The 21,123-nt window shown below is 37.8% G+C and overlaps 1 protein-coding gene across 3 annotated transcripts; it reads right to left on the bottom strand.

Moving 5' to 3' along the window:
* Positions 1-1,765: 1,765 nt before the first annotated feature.
* On the bottom strand, positions 1,766-21,081 carry ACP1 (acid phosphatase 1). 3 transcript variants are annotated; one of them, XM_057431874.1, is made up of 6 exons: positions 20,985-21,081; positions 10,102-10,175; positions 9,707-9,820; positions 5,239-5,300; positions 2,895-3,000; positions 1,766-1,953 (listed from the first exon to the last, which is right to left on the bottom strand). In XM_057431874.1, the coding sequence occupies exons 1-6, from the start codon at positions 21,025-21,027 to the stop codon at positions 1,876-1,878; spliced, it is 477 nt and encodes a 158-aa protein (XP_057287857.1). In that variant the 5' UTR covers positions 21,028-21,081; the 3' UTR covers positions 1,766-1,875. The 3 variants fall into 3 exon arrangements, with proteins under 3 accessions (XP_057287857.1, XP_057287856.1, XP_057287858.1); XM_057431873.1 differs by lacking the exon at positions 9,707-9,820 and adding an exon at positions 9,876-9,989; XM_057431875.1 differs by lacking the exon at positions 9,707-9,820.
* Positions 21,082-21,123: the final 42 nt, after the last annotated feature.

Genomic DNA, 21,123 nt, shown 5'->3' on the forward strand with positions numbered 1-21,123 from the left:
GAGAATAACGTTAGATTACACCTAAATACTTCCACATCTGAGGTCAGCGCATAAAACCAGATTTAAGATGGTTTGTCTCTAGCTGCTCATTGTTCTCCCTCATTTACTTTGTCAAAACATCCATAAAAGAAATGGGAAATAATTTATTCCAGAGTCGGTGCTTCATCTCACCTGAAATACTACATATATCGGTTACTCTTTGTCCTGAAGTGAAACATCTATTAATTTGCAAATCCCCAGCTTGTTCTTTTAAAGTCAAAGATACTGGTAAAGCAAAAAAGCACAAAGATCCAGATTTCTGTACTTAAGTGTTCCACCTACCACTTGCCTTTCTGTAAACAGGTTCTTAAGTTTTATGTCTGATGGAAATTTTAGCACAAAACAGAAACTTTACTAACACAAACAGCTGTTCTACAGCAAGAGTCCCAGGATGGATCATCCCCATTGCGCAGGCTGCTGCACAGGCAGAGTGACAACAGGATTCTTTCCTCCTCAGGAATAACAGGGACCTCTATCAAAACGCACCCCTCTCTCAGAGGAGAAAGTGGGTGACAAATATAGAGGCTACTCTAGTAGCTAGGAAGGCAAACAGAGGGAAAAACACAGCTCCATAAGTAAGAACGCAAGTTTTATAGATCCAGTTTTACAGACAATGTGGTAATGTGAGTTCATACCAATGTTGTCATTATTGAAAATAGGACAATTCTTCTGGTATCATTTACGTTACTGATCTTACTGATCGCAGTACACTTGCGTTTCTAGGCAGAAATGAAAGGTGATAGTCAGACAAAAAGAAATGGATTTTAACAAAGCATTCAATTTTTTTTTCCAAAAGCAGAACTTTCTACTTACTGGCCTTCTGTTAACTTTGCATTACATTACAGATGGACTGTCTCTGGGCTGAGCTATGTTCTCAGAGAACACTTCTGACAGACTATCAATTCTCCTGAGTAAATCTGAAAATACTGTCTGACACCCACATAGGAACTAGGATTACAGCAAATCTCACTGAATATATTGCATGGATTTGAGTATTTTACTACTGTGAGATACAAACTGTACGTTTCACAATTAGGCTTTTATGCTGACTTGTTCTGTCCCTAAAGTAAATACAATATTACTGTGCTTGTATCAGTGCACTAGGAATTGACCAAAAGACCAAAAGAAGACTAGCTGAAGAAGTCCTGTTAACATCAATCATTATTTCTGAACTGTGTTCTTCCTAATTAGTAGAAAATGTATTAGAACAAATATTACTTTTTCTTTAAATAACTAAGCACTTAAACTGACACAAAAACATTTTCACAGGATCCTGTTGACACACACAGAGGTTTTGGTTGCTTAAGCTCTGAAATAGTGCTAAGAGCAGCATCTGTCTGGGGGCAGGCAGTTCTTTTAGTCTAGTAGGCTCAATATGGAACAGCATCAGTCCAAAGGCTGTCTAACAACACCAGGATGACACGCCTACATTATCATACATGAAGTATTATCTCACAGACTCCCAATGAAAGTCATTTGTACTAACTCACTAATGGCACAATAAGACCTCAGTTAGTTAGTACAGCAGATAAAGAAGCAAGATGTTACTTTTGCAGTGCTTGCGAGAAAGCACTGGAAAAGTTTAGAGATAAATTTATTCTGAATTACATACTTTACTACAACATTGATGTGTGATAAAACGGTTGATCAGCTAATCCAATTAAAACTTTTCTATGCTTTTTAATTAATGACAGAAAACCTAAAATATAAAATGATACTGAAACAGTTTTGAACCCCGTGAGGCATAATTTTACAATTTACATACATCAATCAAGTAAACCTTACATATTTCAGGAGAAGCTAATTATTTTCTTTCAGAAATAAAATGACGAAGCATTAATGAGACTTCTCCAAAAACACTTTACAGCATCTAACACACTGCTCGTAAACAGTTTCAAAGTCCTTTTCACTCCCCTAGAAAAGAACAGAGGAAAAGAAAACCCGTAAGAACAGCAGTAGTGGCTCAAACAAAAAGGTTTTGCAGACTGGTTTCCCCATGGTCAGCAATGGTAAATAACTGACATTAGGGGAGAATAAGATAAGACAATACAAATACATAGTGATAGCTTATGCATATTTCTCCCTAATTTGAACTACCTGCAGCTCAGGAGTTTCCACAGCCAAGCACTATAACTTTGTACTCAGCTGTCCTGGATAAACTTTCCAAGAAATTCTTCCATTCAGTTTTTGAGCCCTTATAAGCCTTTTCTTTTTTTCTTTCACAGTAACCTGTCACTTTGAGATTCAGAGTTTGATGAAAGGCTTGGTGAAAAAAAAACCTCACCCAAAAAAACAACCAAAAAAACCCCCTCAAACCCCCACCCTGTTTCCGTTTTGAACCCACTTCCCACATATGCCATTTGATAGTTCTGTTCTTCTTGGGTAATGAACAGCAATTCCTTACTCACCTTTTCCAGTGATAAATCAAGATTTTACAGAACCCTCCTGCACCTTCATCTACTTCACTTTTCTAAACCGAAGAATCTTAATCTAATTGGTTGCTCTTAGTTCATGTTATTCAACTTCTTTGACCATCTCTGTCCATGTCTTTGTCTCTGTCTTGATTAGGTCCTCTTTGCAAGGAGGCTGACCAACTAGAGCATCATCCAATATTGAAAACATAGATGCACTGCCTTATTTAAATTTAAGCTATTGTTATAAGCATGGACATGCTCTCTTTTCCTATCCCAATAATTCATATTGTTTTGTTAAGTCATTTAAAAAAATACATCTACACTAGGTTTTGTGTAGTATCAGATCATATATCACATGTCAATATGCGGGATCTCAAAAGATCATATGCCATATACACATAATTTTTAATCAAGCCACCAGAAGAATTCTTTTATACATACATAGTATGGATCTTCAATGATAAGTTGTTTCTGTGGATCGTAAGTCCCAAGCAGCTCAATTTTGGCCTTGCAGTCTTTAACTTGGTTGCTTTTCCTTTTCAGATCTCTGTAAAAGAGAAAGTAAAATTTTTCTGTGAATTTTTCTTCAGAACTTTTTTGGCATCAGCATGAGATGCTCAATGACCGTTTCTAAAGAACACAGGAAAACAATATGCATCTGGACTCTGCCAGTTCTGTGGACCTTCTACTCTGCTGTTTGTTTTCATTTGTTTCTTATTGTGGGGTTTGGTTTTTTTTCTTTTAATTGAGTATGGAGAACATGTACATAAACTTAATTCAAAGCATAAACAAGCAGTCAGTCACTTAAGGTTTAACAGAACTTTGTAACAGTATGTTTATCAACTTCTTCCTCAAATCAATTATTAGTACTTTCAATATCCACCTTTAGCTTCTACTGAACAAAAAATAATGGAAATTGTCCAGATATTTTTCCAGAAGTATAAGTAAGCTTCTCCCATTTGTTCAAAACCAGTGTTTTAAACTGGCATGCTGCAAGTATTGCTCTCAATACTACCTCTGTAACTCCCATCAAGCCCTATTGCATTTGGTTATCAGAAAATGGTAAACTGGTGAGCTAGACTGGTCTTCCCTCTGAGATACTGTAACATTCGATCAGTTGTCACATCCTGTTTCTTTTACATTGGCTTCCATTGATAAAACATACTTGTTTTGAGATGGTATTTTCCCCACCTACTTATAAAAAGCGGTCTATTAACCCAAATGCAGTTATAATGTACCTCTCATCATCTTCAGATTAAAAGCAGCTCAATACTATGATTTTCACAAAGCTAAACAGCCAGAAATATTCTTTTAAGATTACACATCTCCATAGCAGCTTACTTACCCAACATTAAAAAGTGAAAAACCCTGTGAATACTTAGTCATAAGCATAATCAGTTTTAAGAAATTAAATTCTAATTATTAATTCTGAGTAAGAAAATAATTTTAGAAAGTCTAGAATAGCAGTGAGACCAAAATACTGGTTTTCCTTGAAAAATCAGGATTCCTCTACAAAGTTATTGCTTTAAATTACAGATTCTCATTAAATTCTCTAGTCTTTTATTATTAAAATAATGGCTAACCCTTTTCTTCAAGGCTTTTGGCATACTAATTAATGAACAGGAGAGGGCCAAGTAGCTATGGTACTAAGGAAAAGGGATGTTCCAAATTTTTCTTTTCTGTCACTCCATCAACACCTGGAATCAGACTCTGAGTGCTACAAAAAGGCACATTTCCCAGGGAAAATGGTTGAAATGGGTACAAGTTTAAGGTGAAACTTAAGTGTAGCAGTATCAATATCCCTATTACAGTTATGACATTTCTTCTGCTCTACAGCTCGTATCATATAAATTTTTAATATAGAATAAGTTTCATTCAAGAATTCAAGTGAAAATAGAAGTAAGCCTAGTCATGCCTTTGCCTGACACGCTGCAATCAAGCAAAGTGTTTCATTCATGCAGGCTGTGTAAGAGAGGTCATTCCACACATCTAGAAAATTCAACAAAATAATACTTCGTTAAGTAGTGCTGCTTCTGAAAGTCTATGTGCTACTAACAGGGTGTTTTTGGGCCTTGGGGTTTTTTAAACTAACTTTACAAGTAACAGTCCTTACAAGCACTTTGATATTAGTACTTTATTAAAGCTCAGCTCCTTAATCCCAATCACCAATATGTATGTAATTAAGTAAAAATAATGATACCCAAATTCTCACACTAGGCAGCTACGTCACCAAATCTTTCTAAAGCATAAATTGTCTCAAAGACACACTTAATTACAACATGGCTAACAGCAACAAACAAGATTTCCCCAGCTAACAACCTTACTTATCTCACAGCTTATTCTATTTCTATTAAAAAATAAAAAAAACACAACATATTTAATCCTTTCCAAATTTCCACAGTGTCTTTTAAATCCCATGCACTTAGAAAGCCAGATCACTGATCAAGACAGTACGTCCTCATTCTTAACTGTACAGGCATCAGCTGCACATGTATAGCACAAAGCATACTCAATTTTCACATCCTTAATTGGCATGGATCACACAAATAAACCATTGAGTTCTAGCTCACTGCACTTATTAGAGGTGAAGAGTCTATCTATTAGGATATCATCCACACAAACATACAAAAACCCTAAACCAAACAAAGAAACAAACCATACCCCCTCCCTCCAAAAAACCCACAAGACAAGCTAAACAGTAAAATGTGCCATCTGCCTTCGAAGTGATTTACAAGGCATCACTAGAATAATCCACATGAATTTGCTTCATATCTTCATACATTACCTTAGATTGCTCTCATCCATACAGAGTATATAATCAAAGGTCTGGAAATCATCTTTAGTAACCTAGAATTAAAAATACGTGCTTTAGCCTATAAACTGTGTTTGATTTATAAAAAGGGGAAAGAAAGTACTTTCAAATTTTGTAGTTCTGATTTATTAAAAGAAAAACAGATGGAAAGAATAAAACTGTGTACCTTCATCAACTTTTACAATAACTTAAGACCTTTTAGGTATACTCTGCCGTAATTACCCACTTCTGCAAGTTTTCCACAAAAAACCCAAGTTAACTATTTCACCAATACAACTGACATTTCTAGTGCTTTCCAATTACTAAAACTAAAGTAGGTTTCCAGTTACAGACACCATGCAGTGAAAATGTAGACGAATTACTTGCTTGATAGGAAAACAAAAATGAAGGTGACCTGGAAATCAGCTGCAATAATTCTCATCTAGAAATTTGTCATTACATACACAGAAAAAAGATACCAAATGAAATTCAAAGCTAAAGTAAGATGGTATGAGTTACAATCCCTTAAACACAAATGTATTCACAGTATTTTAGGCCATATAAAGTTCACAAAATTTATAGTATGATGTAAAAAAACACTGGGATCTATTGTACATCTTCCTACCACCATACCATGTTCCTTCTCTTTCCTGTAGTAGGACTACTGACTCCTAAGCATGAATATTAACTACATTCTAAATTCAAGATCCGAGTTCAGAGTCAGGTAGGCAAACATTGCAGATAAACCACTAACTTAAGTACTAATGTTATCTGTATTGAATAAGGATGGCTGCAGATTTTTACCAGTATAATTATATTTTATTTTACACTTAAGCCTTAGCATAAGACCTTTTCAGACCATGTCTACAATGCACAGTATGCTAGTATAAGATATCTGAACAAAGTGTCCATAATGAGTATGCATAAATGGAATAAAATCTGTAATGAGTTCACATTAAGACTGCATTTCATTAACAGTCTGTGGAAGTTTGTTCAGTACAGGTTTTTCTGGCAGGCATCTCTGAGAAGGATGTGCAGACAAGTGAGTGAGCAAGTGAACAGACAAAAGGGCAAAACACTTTATCCTTTAAGTCAGAGTTTTAACTTGTAAAATTCATTTACATATTTTAAGAAAAGTTTAGATGGCAAAACACCCACTTGTTTTTTGTGCAAGCAGCAGATAGATACTGATCAAGCCCCCATAATAGCAGTAAGAAAAGACACACAGAAATCACCACCAGAGTAAAGCCATTAAATGAAATATTCCACACAAGGAGAATTGAATGAGTGAGGTGTGGGGGAGGGAACATTTGAAAAGAAAGGGTTAATAGCGGAAACTAATGCAAACTTGTTTATTTTCACTGTAAAAATATTTGCTGTATTCATGCAGTGCCTTTGACCTACGAAAATATTTTTGCAGTGGAAATAGCTCTGTTTTCCTGGCAACTCTAAGCAATACCTCTACAAGATGCTTCTGATCACTCTACAGGGCTAAATACTAGCCCCTATGAAAATATGTGTAGTGCAGGCATACATAGGAATAAAATAAAAACCAGTGAAAGGGAAAAGCATACCCGCCACACTTCCCACACTCCCTGTGTACTTGACAACTTGATAGTTACTTCCCTGTGAAAGAGCATTAGCACAGCCCTAAAAACAAGATTACTGGCTCGCTTGTGCTCATAAGCCTCACAGTAATGTCAGATACAAAAAGCTTAATTGAGCAAACTCCAGTGAACTGAAGATACTCCTCAAAAACTGTAAAAACTAGTACTCTGGGGGAAGAAATTGAGGACATAAAAATTTATATACATTTTGAAGAGAGTAGCGGAGAGTTCAAGTAGTCAAGTTTGGATGGAACTACACAAACGGTAACTTTACATTCAAAAAAAACCCCAAACATATAACCATTATTAAAGACCATCAATGGAGAAACATATCAACATTCTAATTTATTTCTTAAAAATTTCCCTTTGTTTAGAGGAGGGAAATCTTTCCTCTGTCTAAAAAACAAAGAGAGGCAGCAGTCCTCAAATTTATCCAGTTGTGAAACAGTGTTAAATAGCAAATGGAGATTAGAGGAAGGTTGTGTTAAAGGCAAATGCACAGTATGAGTCATATAGAAATCAATTTTGGTTTCAGCATGAACAAAAGTGAAACACAATTAATACCTATCTGTTTTGTGCATGAAGAATAAGAGTTTAGAGAATTTCAACCAGTGCATAAACATATAGCAACCTACCATCAACTAAAATGTTAAAATACCCTTTATTTTATATATGAATATATACATTTATTGTTATACTTCACTTTTTACTTAAAATTCACTTGATCACTGTATATGATGGTAGGATGTAACCAATTTAACATTTTCTCTTACACAAATCATTCTTGTAGCATTTATGCCAGTTTTGCATTAAAGATACAATCCATGATTGTCATAATTATGCACAAAATTACATGAAAGAAAATGCCTTTCACTGGATGGGTAACAGTTTTCCACAGGAGTAAAGAGGATAATTGCATGAGGTACTCATCATATGACAGTATTTCGAAGGCAACAGAAGATAAATCCCTCCTCTCTACTCCTGCAGCTCCTGTATTAAATCTTTCTTAATCTATTCTGAAACAAGTCACATACAAAATTCTATCCTTGAGTTTGTCTCTAATGGTGAAACAAATACACTTCCATTTGTACTAACCTGACCACTTTGAAAACTCCTATTCTACACTGTTGAGTCTCCCTGCTTTCCAGAAGAACTACAAGACCGTATCAGGTCCACAGTTTAGAGAATCAGCAGAGACCATCTGACAGAAGCTTGAAAACAATTATCTGAGTTGCACAGTTAACATCAGTGCAAAATTAACAGTTACCTCTAGTTCAGGGATGTGAAATTTTCCTCATAAAAGAAACTGCTTGTACTGGAATGTTTTAGAAAAAAATTAATCCTCTTAGTCTTTCATTCTATTGTCTCATTCTTGTTAATTTTCTATCCCTTTATATGTAACGTTTTAGGCTCTTCTGCTTTAAGAATCTCTTAATTTGCCAGAATGTTTAAGCAAATGTCTTCATTACAGTGTTTTCATTCCCTCTCTGCCAAAGGAGATTACATGAATATGTTTCAAAGGAGAGGATCAACTAGTTTTGAGTGCTTTGCTTTAATTTAACTACTTATAAACCACCCTAGTAATACCCAAGAACAGTTCTCAAGTTTCCAAGGCTTGTCTTTTAAGAATGCAAACAAATTACACTGTTTTGACAAACACCAACTGATTAGTTTCAGTACCATTTAGCTTGTGTAATGATAAGTAATACTGTGTATCATTTATCATTACACAATCATGTAATAATAAAGCACTGATAAATAGTAAATCCAGAACTTCTAATACGAAAAGATCAGAACAGACTTCCCTTATATTTATTCCAATAGTAAAACACTGAACATCTGAAACAATGTTGTGCTCGATCCTGTTTCTTATTATATAACGGAGATCAGCATAAGGAGGGGTCAGCAGAGGGCAATTCACTAATTGAGGGAATTTATTTTTGAAAGTTAAAAACCTAAACATGTAGTCTTTGAAAGTGAACAAAGTAAATATGACCTCAGTGAGGTCTAGGAAATTCTGAAGGGAACAGAAATGGAAGGTAATAACAAGACTACTTGACCTTTTTGTCAATACAAAAACTAGTGGCATAAACTCAAGCTAACTAAAGATCAAGCCCTAAAGGACTACCTTATATCCAGAGAATAGTTAAATGAAGTAAGTTATGTGCATTTATTGGAGTGTCTGAATTATTTAAATAGATGCATACACATTTATTTCCAGTCTCTCTGGAATGCAGCATGTAAATACACATTCTTTTGTTCATGAAAACTGAGACGATTTCATTAGAAGACGAGCCGCATTTAAGCTAAGAATGCTTCAATAGTACATTTTCCTCTGAATTTACCACCAACCATGCTATTAATCTGGGGTTTGAGTGCCTTCACTCTAACTTAGCACCCCTTTTTTTTTTTTTTTTGTAAATGGTCTTCATGCAAGAGCAGCAGCTTTTTGTTACAGGTGAACAGGTATTCTACTTCTTTTTGGACCTGCTAAATAAAAATACAATTCCTGTCTCCAAGCAGCATCATGGATTACTAGAGTAGGTCCATTTTAAAAAGTATTAAAAAAAAATATTGTTTCATAAAAAGTCACAAAATAGTAAATACTTGAAGGCAGGATTTTCCCACAATTGCTCCTATATTCCCTAGTTATACTTCCACTGAAGCTTAATAATAGGAAACTCACTAACCTCAACTTTAAGAGTTAGGCCACTTCAGAGACCTTTGAAAAACTAAACATAGTATTTGTTACTTGGTCCTTAACCATGCATTGGTCAAATGACTTCTGTGATTGGAATGGTTAGGACTAAACAAAGCATCGGTATGAATAAGAAAGAAAATATACTCTCTTCTACCTGCCGTGCCTTATGTGCTGTCTCAATGCCATGATTTCTTAGACAGCTTAAAGCCCTTGTATCTGGGGAGCGCCCCACGTTCCAGTCTGAAACAGCAGCGCTGTCTGTCATCCACTGTAACAACAAAACAAATATACACATATATTTAAAGAAAATTAAAGTACAGTACCTGCCTGGCAATATGATTCATGGTAATGCCATGCTTCTTCATGCAACTCTGTCCTCGATAGTCAGGAGGGCTTCCTATTTCATAGGCAGATGTTGCTGCACTGTCTATCCTCCACTACAGAAAAACAGATTTATATTTTTATGTTTCCTTTCTCACTGTTTATATTTCTACTGAACTGGCTAGGAGACAGTTATTTCTTAGGCAGGAACAGAAATAAATAGCTTACCTTATTTTCAACTTTTTCATCAGTTACAAGTTTTCTAAAAACTGCTTCAGCTATTGGAGAGCGACAAATGTTTCCTACAGAAACAGGAGATTAAAGTGAAATTTAAGGCAATTAAAACCAAATAATCAACAATTGTGTGGATTTGTCAGCACAGATCAAAGATTTTTAGTTACTTAGGAAGAATGTGGATCACTTACATTATTATAACCCAGGAGATTCTGTAAGTGTGGAAGCCCAGAGTACTGTACCTGGGTTCCAGCAATTGCCAGTATACAGACTGAGGGATGAAGGGATTGAGAGCAGCCCTGTGAAGGAGGACTTGGGGATACCTGTGAGTGAAAAACTGGCCATGAGCCAGCCTTGTGCACTCGCAGCCCAGAAAGCCAACTGTATCCTGGGCTGCAGCAAAAGGAGCGTGACCAGCAGGTCAAAGGAAGTGATTCCCCCACTGTACTCCACCCTGATGAGACCACTAGCACAAAAAAGACCAATGCAGTGAAATGGCTGAACAACCTGCAGTAGAAATGCTCTACTGACAAAGGTGTAAATAAGTTAACCACCTAAGGTAGGCCTCTCAAAAATGCATGCAAAAATACACAGTCTTTGACAAAGAATGAAGTATCTCAACAATAAAAAGTCTATTCAACTATTACCTTATCTCCCACATTTTCATACTTCAGAAACTGAGTAACTAGATGACTATCCATAATATTTGGTATGCCACCCAGCTGCACAATGAATCATGCAAACAAATCTCCACTTTCCACCAAAGAGAGTGTATGACTTTGCTCACCTCTTACTTTTGAACGGGTAAGTATAAAAGACCACAAATGGCAACACTCATTTCTATACCTTTAAGTAATCACTCTGCTACTACTGATAGAGATCTTTTCAAACCTCAAACAGTAAAAAAAAAAAAAAAAAAATCAGATCAGGCACTTGGCCTCATTTTCATGCCTGTATTTTTCAAACTAAGCATCAAGGTAGATACTTCTGTGCTAAAGAAAAAGAAGCTGCTATGATCTGGGCATTTAATAACTTGCCATCAATCATACCACCTATAAAAAAGCCCAGCATGGGAAGTGAGCCACTAATAGAAATCTGATGTCAAAGTTTTAGAAAATATCAAATCACTAAATGGGCAAAAGGAACTGGCTAACCACTGAGAAACAGATCTTGCTGAAACATTAAGGGAATTGTGATGGCAGCAAATCTTCTTCCAGGAGAAAGCATATTATTTCTTTTGTCTGAAGTAATTTCTTCCAAGCAGAGAAACTAAATTGGTCTTACAAGAAAAATAAAGCAGGGAAAGTTGGTTTTATTTATAAAGTAAGCAAGAAAACAGGGTAGCAATTAATGATAAAAACATTAAAGAATGCGGTAACGTATTAAAAAGTTAATCTCACTTTTTTAATTTAATAAGCGAGTTAGGCATTAACCAATATAATTTTAACAGGAAACAGAAGGAACATGTAACATACATGAATACTTTCTTCCCACGGTAGCCTGAAACCTTCAAATTCCCACTTAGTATTTATTCTTGCATGGCTACGCTCATCTGATCTTTGTTAACATCACTATGTTAAAAACCTTTCTTTCCTTTAACAGATACAGCACAGCTGTGCTAAACTAAACAAACCAAGCTCTTGGTCTCCTCATGAAATGTAACTGACTCCTTATCCAATCAGTCCAAATAAGCCAGCTCTGTGCTTGTTCTAATTTCAATTTATTTTTCTTGAATACAGGCAAATATAGCCACAGACTACACTGCAAGCAGCTTTTTACCAATTTGTTTTATAAAAGAAAAATAAAAAATCTTAAATATTTACTTAGGTCTTTTGAAAACTACCTGAGATAACTTCTACAATCGCATTTGACTCCTTCGTGAGTATCAAGATTTGTGATCATAATCCCCTACTTCTAATTTGTCCATTCCCTCTTTCTCCTGTTGCATGAAACAGGTGACATTTAAGTCTTCTTTCTAAGCTATTAAATTCTGTTTCTATTAAATCAGCTGTTGAGGACATCCACTGTGTAATATTTTTCCTCTGTATGAACGATCCCACACAATTTGTGCATGAACAGTAAGTTTTATTACTACATTCAAAATTTCGGTAATAAACAATGATTAATACTATTGGCCCTACTAATTCATTAACCACCTGCCAAAATTTCAAAATGTTTCTTTTGGAATAAATCCTTCATTGCTTTTTCTATTTGTTTTAACCTTCTGCTTTACCTGGATAGAATGAATTGTTCCAAATTTTCACCCTTCTACAACCTGCTCACTTATTAAAATAAATGCCACAAATATCATCGTTGATGATAACATATAAAAAAATATCATCATGAATGGCACCATGATCACTGACTGATTAAATGTATTTACTACTACTTCTAGCAATAATTAGAAACTGTAGTTACATTATTTCTGAAACAAAACACGTAACCTAGTTTGTGACTTAAAAATAAACATATTCCATGATGACACATTCCAAATACTACCAGAATTATTAACTCTATTATGGAACTGCAGCCATCATTCAAATCTATTCTTGGGGACTATGGCCCAAATCCTAAAGCTGACTTAACAGAACCTCTTTTCTCCTCATGCCCTGCAATATTATTTTCATCCTAACCAACTCTGCCTATTCATGCTACACCTTGTGACTGTTACCATTCAGCTCATCATTAATGCAAAGCCCTATCTTTTCTCACTGACTTATGCAAACCTCAATCTTTGTTTTCCAGTCACTGTCCCTTTCCAAATATAATCTCTATCCATTTTGGACTCCATTTTACATCCCACATCTGTCTTTCCAGGCTTTGCCAAGGTTCCTTACAGGTGCATAGTATTTCCAAAGCTATGGATTGACAGCTGGAACTGGGGAATGAAGGGGGCAATCTCAGAAAAATATTCATAAGGAGATTACCTTCCTCCTTGATATTGAGCTTTATTTCCCTTAAACATTATCTACACCCTATCTCTGCTCTCTGTCCTCCTCTGGTGTTCCTTTCTCCTTTGTCATATTTCTGACTGATGTGCTCATGCTCTTTTTATGTAGAAGATAACAGTATTAAGTTCTCTGAATCTCCATCTTTTCTGTTTTTTATATTTCAACCTCTTTAAGTTGCAGTGACATTTTCAATCACAGAAAGACAGTACCTAAGGTACCAGACAGTCTGCCCACTGAAATACATCCTACAAAATTCTCCAAATGTGATGATTCAAAGATAAGAGACTTAAATTTCAATCACAGAATCAGTACTGGAACCATTTATTGATTACTTTTATGGAGTCATGCTTTCTCACTCATTTGCTAGGAACAAGGACTCCACTGATGGCTATCCAAGCCAATGCTTCATTTTCAGACTTCTTACTCCAGTTTCTGCTTTGACCCATTCCCACAGAAATGGAAGCACTGCTTCTACTGACAAGATAGACAACCTGAATCCATCTCATGCTCAGGTCCATAACTCATCTCTAGATACTGCTGATGTAATCATCTATTCTCTCAATCATTTTTGTATCTTCACTGTTCCTTATTCAGCTTTTTCAGAGCTTCCCTAAAGCAAACAAAGGTTTTTCTCTCCTTTGTTTTTCTATTGTATTACAGAAGTTTTATTCGCTTTCATCCTTTCACATTTAAAAACCTGCTTTTAACTCTACTTATTTTTCCATGCACATTTCATCTGAGTGACTATAATAATGCTTCCCAGTCCCATTTGCATGATCCATCAGGTTCCCTTTGTAAGCAAGCATTTAAAACTTACTACTCATTCTATTCAGTTCTGTACTCAGACTCCTGTCTGAAGCTCATCATGAGTCCTAGTTCCTTATGGTTAAGTCTATCGCATCACACTCAACATTCAGTTACCTTTGTAAGGAACCACTCAAGATTGATATTAGCACAGACTCCCTGGCTTTTCCATTCACAATCTCCTTGAATACTTACACTCTTTATCTAAAACACTTAAGTATATGGCTACCAAAATGACATCTGACTTTCGTATATGCCCCCCACTATCAAGACCCAGTGGGATTTCTCTCAGAAGTAGAATATTAGCCAGTGCATGTATATGTATCTAAGAAGAACTCCATTTTGGCTCAAGAGATCTAAATAGTGATCTCTACAGAAGCACTAGGTTTCAAAGTCCCTTGCCAATCAAGGTTTAGTCAATGTAACCGATGTCAATAGCAATATGACTTGCCAGGATTCACGGTAGTCAAAACATCAACTAATTTGCTCATGTTCACATTTTAAAAATCTTCCCCTGCAGCAAGATTTATGATACTGAGTTACCAGCTACTGGAATACTAAGCTTTATCCCAGCAATCTAAACGTTCCCCAATAACAAATTAGGATTTCCAACAAATAAGCACTTACTTACAACTACAGACTTTTTTAAGCATACATCTTAATCGTATTTTCCAATACCAAGATCACTTTTACAACCATGCTTTCAAAATCTCTAGTACTTCTGCATCACTGAAACGCAGACTAAATAAGGCATGTATTCCTACAGCTACCTTTACCAGTGCTCCACAGAAGAAAGGTATTTTTCTTATGTTTATCCAACATTCTCTTCCTTAGAAAAAAAAATGGCATTATTTCTTTTTGTCAGCTTGCAAAGAACCCTCATTACAGCAGCCGTTTTCTGTAACGTCTTCAATGTCTTATCCAACCTACTGCTTTCCCATTCTGCAGCTATAAACTGCATTTTATCCCACGTATTTGGCTGTACCTAAACATATGTAATGGATTGTGACAACTGAACTAGTGACCTGGGTTCAGCTGTAGCAGTCATTTTTCTCCTTCTTAGTAGCTGGCGCAGTGCTGTGTTTTTTGACTTTCAGCCTGGGAACAATGCTGATAACACCGATGTTTGTAGTTGCTGCTCAGTAATGTTTACTCAGACCAAGAACTTCGTGAGTCTCATGCTCTGCCAGGGAGGAGGGGAAGCCGGGAGGAAGCAGACACAGGACACCTGACACAAACTAGCCAAAGATGTATTCCATACCACAGCACGTCATGCCCACTATATAAACTGGGGGCAGTTACCTGGAAGGGTTGGTTCACTGCTTGGTTGGGCTGGGTATTGGTCGGCCGGTGGTGAGCAGTTGTATTCTCTGCCCTTGTTATTTCCCTTATCATTATTATTATTGGTGGTAGCAGTAATGGTTTGTGTTATACCTTAGTTACTGGGCTGGTCTTATCTCAACCTGTGGGAGTTACATTCTTTCGATTCTCCTTCCCATCCCTCCAGGAGCAGAGTGGAGGAAGTGGGGGAGGGAGCAAGCAGCTGTGTGGTTCTGAGTTACCAGCTGGGCTTAAACCATAACAACTAGGAACTCAAATCTCAAATTATCTGTGCAGTCTAGAATCACTGATAGGAATACTCATACTCAGTGGTTCACAACAAACATCAATTTTCAGAGGACCCAGCCAAACCCATGCTGCTTACTGTTCACCTGCCTTACAGCTGTTCCTCCACACCTGGAGGAGGTAAGTACACCAGAGCCTGGTCCAAGATGCTCATGCAGTTTATTACACTAGAGCAGACAAGTCAGCAGAGAGAGACTGACTTATGTCAACACAGCATCATATCAAGCTCATTTCTGGAATTCAACCATTAATTAAATGAGCTAGCTAAGTGTAAAAAGAGCAAACTGCATTTTGGTTCACCTCTAGTTTTAATTATTTCTTTTGCCTTACATGAAAAATATTATTTCCTGGTGCCATTTCATATATTGTAATTACCTATGTTCATTTATTTCTCAGTGATGAGGAACCCTTATAATTAATGTAGTAATGTACATTAACTAGACTGTATTTTATTGTGTAATGAATATATACTTATCTCATTACAAACAAATAATACAGTCAATAGATACCTCAGTAATATGTTTCTTCCAAAATAATGTAGGAATAAAATAATCTTTCATAAAGGCTTGCAGTTTTTGGGATCAGCTCTTACTGAATGTAGCAAACTTCAGAATTAATGTGCTTTATTAACCAGCACAGAATACTACAGATAAATGCAACTCCAGAAATCTGTTTAGTACTCGTTTCAACAATAACCATAGGTACTCTTTCTACTTAAATTTAGGAGGAAAAAAGCTATTAGGGCATAAGTATCACTCTTCAAAACTAACCAGAAAAAAACAAAAGAGGAAAAAGTTGCCTTTGAAACTTAACTGAAAAAAGTATGCATTTGACTGGAAAAAGAAGTGCTTGTCATCATACACTGTCATGGTTATTTTTTTATAACGCAGTAACATAAGAGTTTAAAAGGTATTTATAACAATTGTAAAAAAAAAAAAAAATCCACCCCCATTAACATTGGCCCTCACCTTTTCACCCTTTCTTCAAGCTTAATAGTAATAATATCACTCCCATACCTAGATTATTATATCATCTTCCATTAATAACAGTTTCTCAGAGACTCAACTAGATTAGGAATTTGTAACAGTACAAATCACCATCATGGGTTTACAGACCCATGTATATGAACACTTTCATAGAACCCTATAATCATTTAGGTTGGAAAAGACCATTAATATCATCACCCCCAACCATAAACCTAGCACTGCCACGTCCACTGCTAAACCATGTCAAGTGCCACACCTATACATCCTTTAAATACCACCGGGGATGGTGACTCCACCTCTTCCTTGCGCAGCCTGCTCCAATGCTTGACAACTCTTCTGGTGAAGAAGTATTTCCCAATACCCAATCTAAACGTTCCCTGGCACAGGGAGGCTTGAGACCATTTCCTCTTGTCCTACTGCTTGTTACCTGGGAGGAGAGCTAGCACCCACCTTGCTCCATCCTTCTTTCACGTAACTGTAGAGAGCAGTACTCAGCCTCTCCTCCAAACAACCCTGGTTCCCTCAGCCATTCCTTATAAGAATTGTGATCCAGACCCTTCACCAGCTTTATTGCCCTTCTCTGGACAGGCTCCAGCATCTCAATGTCTCTCTTGTAGTGGGGGGCCCAGAACTGAACACAGTATTCAAGGTGTGGCTTCACCAGTGACAAGTACATGGAAATGATCACTACCCTGGCCTGCTGGCCATACTATTTCTGATACAGGCCAGGATGTCACTGGTCTTTTTAGCAGCCTGGGCATACTTCATGCTCACCTTCAGTTGTCTGTCCACCACCATCCTCAGGTGCTTTTCCACAGGCCACCATTCCAGCCACTCTTCCCCAAGCCTGTAGCATTGTATGGGGTTATTGTGACCAAAGTGCAGGACCTGACACTTTGCCTTGTTGAACCTCCTAACACTGGCCTTAGCCAATCGATCCAGGCTGTCCAGATCCCTCTGCAGAGCCTTCCTACCTTCAAGCAGATCAAAACTCCCACCCAACTTGGTGTCATTTTCAAACTTACTGAGGGTGCACTCGATCCCATCATCCAAATCATTGACAAAGATACGAAACAGAACTGTCTCAAATACTGAGCTGAGAAACACCACTTGTGATCAGCTGACAACTGGATTTAACTCCATTCACCATAACTCTATGGGCCCAGTCATCCAGCCAGTTTTTTACCCAGCAAAGAGTACACCTGTCCAAGCCATGAGCAGCCAATTTCTCCAGGAGAATGCTGTGTCAAAGGCTTTACTGATGTTTAGATAGACAACAGCTACAGCCTTTTTTTCATCTACTAAGCAGGTCACCTTGTCACAGAAGGAGATCAGAAGAGTCAAGCAGGACTTGCCTTTTACCAACACAGGCCAACTGGGCCTGATCTCTTGGTTGTCCTGTATGTGTCACATGATGGCACTCAACATGATCTGCTCCATAGCCTTTTCTGGCACCAAGGTCAGACTGACAGGTCTGTAGTTACCTGGATCCTGCTTCCAGCCCTTCTATAGATGAGCATCACATCTGCTAACTTGCAGTCAGCTGGGATCTCCCCAGTTAGACAGGACTGCTAATGAATAATTGAAAGAGGCTTAGTGAGCACTTCTGCCAGCTCCCTCAGTACCCCTGGGTGGACCCTACCCAGCCCCACACACTTGTGTGTGTTTAAGTGGTGTAGCAGGTTGCTGACCATTTCCCCTTGAATTATGAGGGCTTCATTCTGCTCCCCGTCCCTGTCCACAAGCTCAAGGGGCTGGGTACCCTGAGAACTAGTCATACTATTAAAGAACAAGGCAAAGAAGGCATTAAGTCCATCAGCCTTTTTACTCTTCCTTTGTTACTACGTTTCCTGCCATGTCTAGTTTCCTTAGCCCTCCTCTTGGTGCTAATGTATTTATAGGAACATTTTGTCTTTCATGGCAGTAGCCAGATTAAGTTCTAGTTGGGCTTTGGCCCTTCTAATTTTCTTCCTGCAGAACCTCATGATATCCTTGTATCATCCTGAGTTGCCCACCCCTTCTTCCAATGGTCATAAACTCTTTTTTTCCTGATGTCCTGGGTTCAGTCTTTTGAGAGATATTATTATTTACCTTGAATAAGTAAGTTTTAAATAGTTTGAGTCAGTGTTATTATACTGTGTGGTTTAGAATGCTGTTTGCTTAGCTTTACTTGCGTACCATGAGCAGCTAAATTTACTGAAGCCTTAGGCTGTAAGCTGTGGACTTTCACCTAGATATGCTTTCAGCTGGAATAGAGTTAGCTTTCTTAGTAATTTTCCTAGAAGATGGTACAGTACTGTGTTTTGTCTTTAGTATAAGAAGAATCTTGTTAATACTGATGTTTTAGCTATTGCTAAGTAATGTTTATCCCAGACTTAGGACGTTTTCAGTGTCCTGTGCTCTGGCAACAAGCAGGTGCACAAGAAGCACAAATCAGAAAAGGGCTACCACTGTCAGCAGAAGCTGCAACTGAACAAGGTAAGAACAGTTAACGACCTACCTGTATGAAGACAACAGTAACATAAGACCCTAGACCAAAATATAACCATAAGATAAAAAAAAGGCACATGAGGAGCAGGTGCATAAATCACAACAGTCCAATTGCCCAGTGATGTCTTTGTTCAGGGTTCATCTCTGGAGGTACCCAGTTTTGTTTGTTTTTGGGGGTTCTTTTTGGTTTTTGGTGTTTTTTTTTTTGTGTGTGTGTGGTTTTTGTTGTTGTTGGTTTTGGTTGGTTGTTTTTTTTGTTGCTTTTTTTTTCTGTACCACTCAATTATTAAATTATTTTTTCCTGGAATCAAATGAGTGAGACTGCTGCAGGAAATCTAGGATCAAGCACAAAGGAGTAGGAATCATGTCCAAAAGTGAGTATGTATGTGACTGAGGGGTGGAAAGGGGCACTCCTCAGTTCACTGGAGCTGCCCGCTGCAAAGGAGCTCTGGTCTTAGCAGTTAAAGTCCCAGGTATTGTGAGGACAACTCCTCGAATGGTGTGTGAATGCTTGGGCAGCAGAGTCTCCCTAACACAGCCAAAGCTGTGTGAGCCAAAGCTCTGCTCAGCCAGGCTTCTTCCTTGCCAGCTCATCTGTCAGCACATGTGGATGATGATTATTGCCTTTAGATGGTGATTACTGCCTTTAGAACATAGTGTTTGGAAAGAAGGATGCATATTAATTACATGTTTTTCTGCAAAAAAATGTTTATCTAGGCCACTGGCTCCCAAAGATAAAGCAACTGACAATCCCTTCCTAAGAAGTTTTCCCTTAATTAGTATTAGGGGCCAATTTTTCTCTAAGGTAAACATTAGCACATATTTCACAAAACTAAACTCTTGGTTTGCTGTTTAATTAATCTGCACTTCTATTACAACAGAAACACAGGTACTAAAATAAAACCAAAGATATTAACCAATGGTGTTGTAACAAAAATGTCAAAATGCCAGGGATTCATAGGGATCAACTCTCAGCACATAGGTAAGATTATAAGGACTACGAAGCAGATAATGTTAAAATCCCTCCTAGATCAGTGCAAAGAGCTGTCTGGCTTGTTATCCCCAGGAGGGAGCCGAAGCAGATGTTTAGAGAAAGCATGTACAAAATGGGGCATGGCTCTGTAATCCAGGTAGTCAGGTTTGCAATCTATTGATTTTGAAGATGCAGATCACCTTGCTTATGAGTAACCAATTGTCTTAACTCTCAGGAAAGCATCCAAAACATTTCTGATCCCATTTACACTTCTGTTGTTCATGATCTCTTATGACATGAGAGTCACAATTTAAAACATACAGAACATCTTAAAAAAGAGTGAATAAAAAACCTAGTACTTCATTTACATAGCCCTTCAAAACAAGTCTTTTTTTTTTTTTTTTCATGTTGGCCAGAATTCTATAGCTCAAAATGACTTCCACCTCCACCAAGTTCCTTTTTTATAGAAGTCCTACCATATGTACTCTCTTTTTACAGAGGCTGCTCTACTAACTTCGGTCATTCTTGTCACTGTTTTAGCTCCCTTTTTAGTGCCAGATGCTCAGAACCATATGTCCATGTGGCACTGCTGCAGTATTCCCTCCCTGCTGCTCTAGAAGCAAAGCACCGAACAGCCTATTTCAGAAAGCTGTTCCCCACCACACTGCGTACAGCAGTATTTAACTCAGAGCTCAAGTTGATTTTCCCCACACATAACCTTCGCTTTTATTATTGCTGAATTCCACGTTATTTCCTACTGATTGCTGCTTTATTACCACAAAGACGCGCGAGGAAACGATGGATACTGCTCTGTGCCTCCCTTCTCGGCTATCGCTCCGACCCTCCCCGAGAAAACAGACACCCGCAGAACCACCCTCGTCCTGCACGCCTGAGCTGCGAGCCGGGCCTACCCGCAGTCCTCCGATCCTCACCTCACCGCGCTCCCTACACCCCCACCCGGGACCCCTTACGGAAGAGCGGCGGAAGGAGCCAGAAGAAACGCGGAGGAGCGCAGACCCGACTCTCCTGTCCCCTCGCCCAGCTCACCCAGGCACACAAAAAGCACCGACTTCACCTCCCCAGCCGCCATCTTCGTTCAGCCACCCGCAGAGAAAACCTTCCCGACTGTCGTGCAGCCTGCGCCACACTTTACGGCACAGGACGTTACAGCCATCTACGTTTTTTG

Source organism: Pezoporus wallicus, unplaced genomic scaffold, assembly GCF_028554395.1.
Source record: "Pezoporus wallicus isolate ANWC-B61680 ecotype Strahan unplaced genomic scaffold, APGP_CSIRO_Pwel_v1 contig_161, whole genome shotgun sequence".
Lineage (NCBI taxonomy): Eukaryota > Metazoa > Chordata > Aves > Psittaciformes > Psittacidae > Pezoporus > Pezoporus wallicus.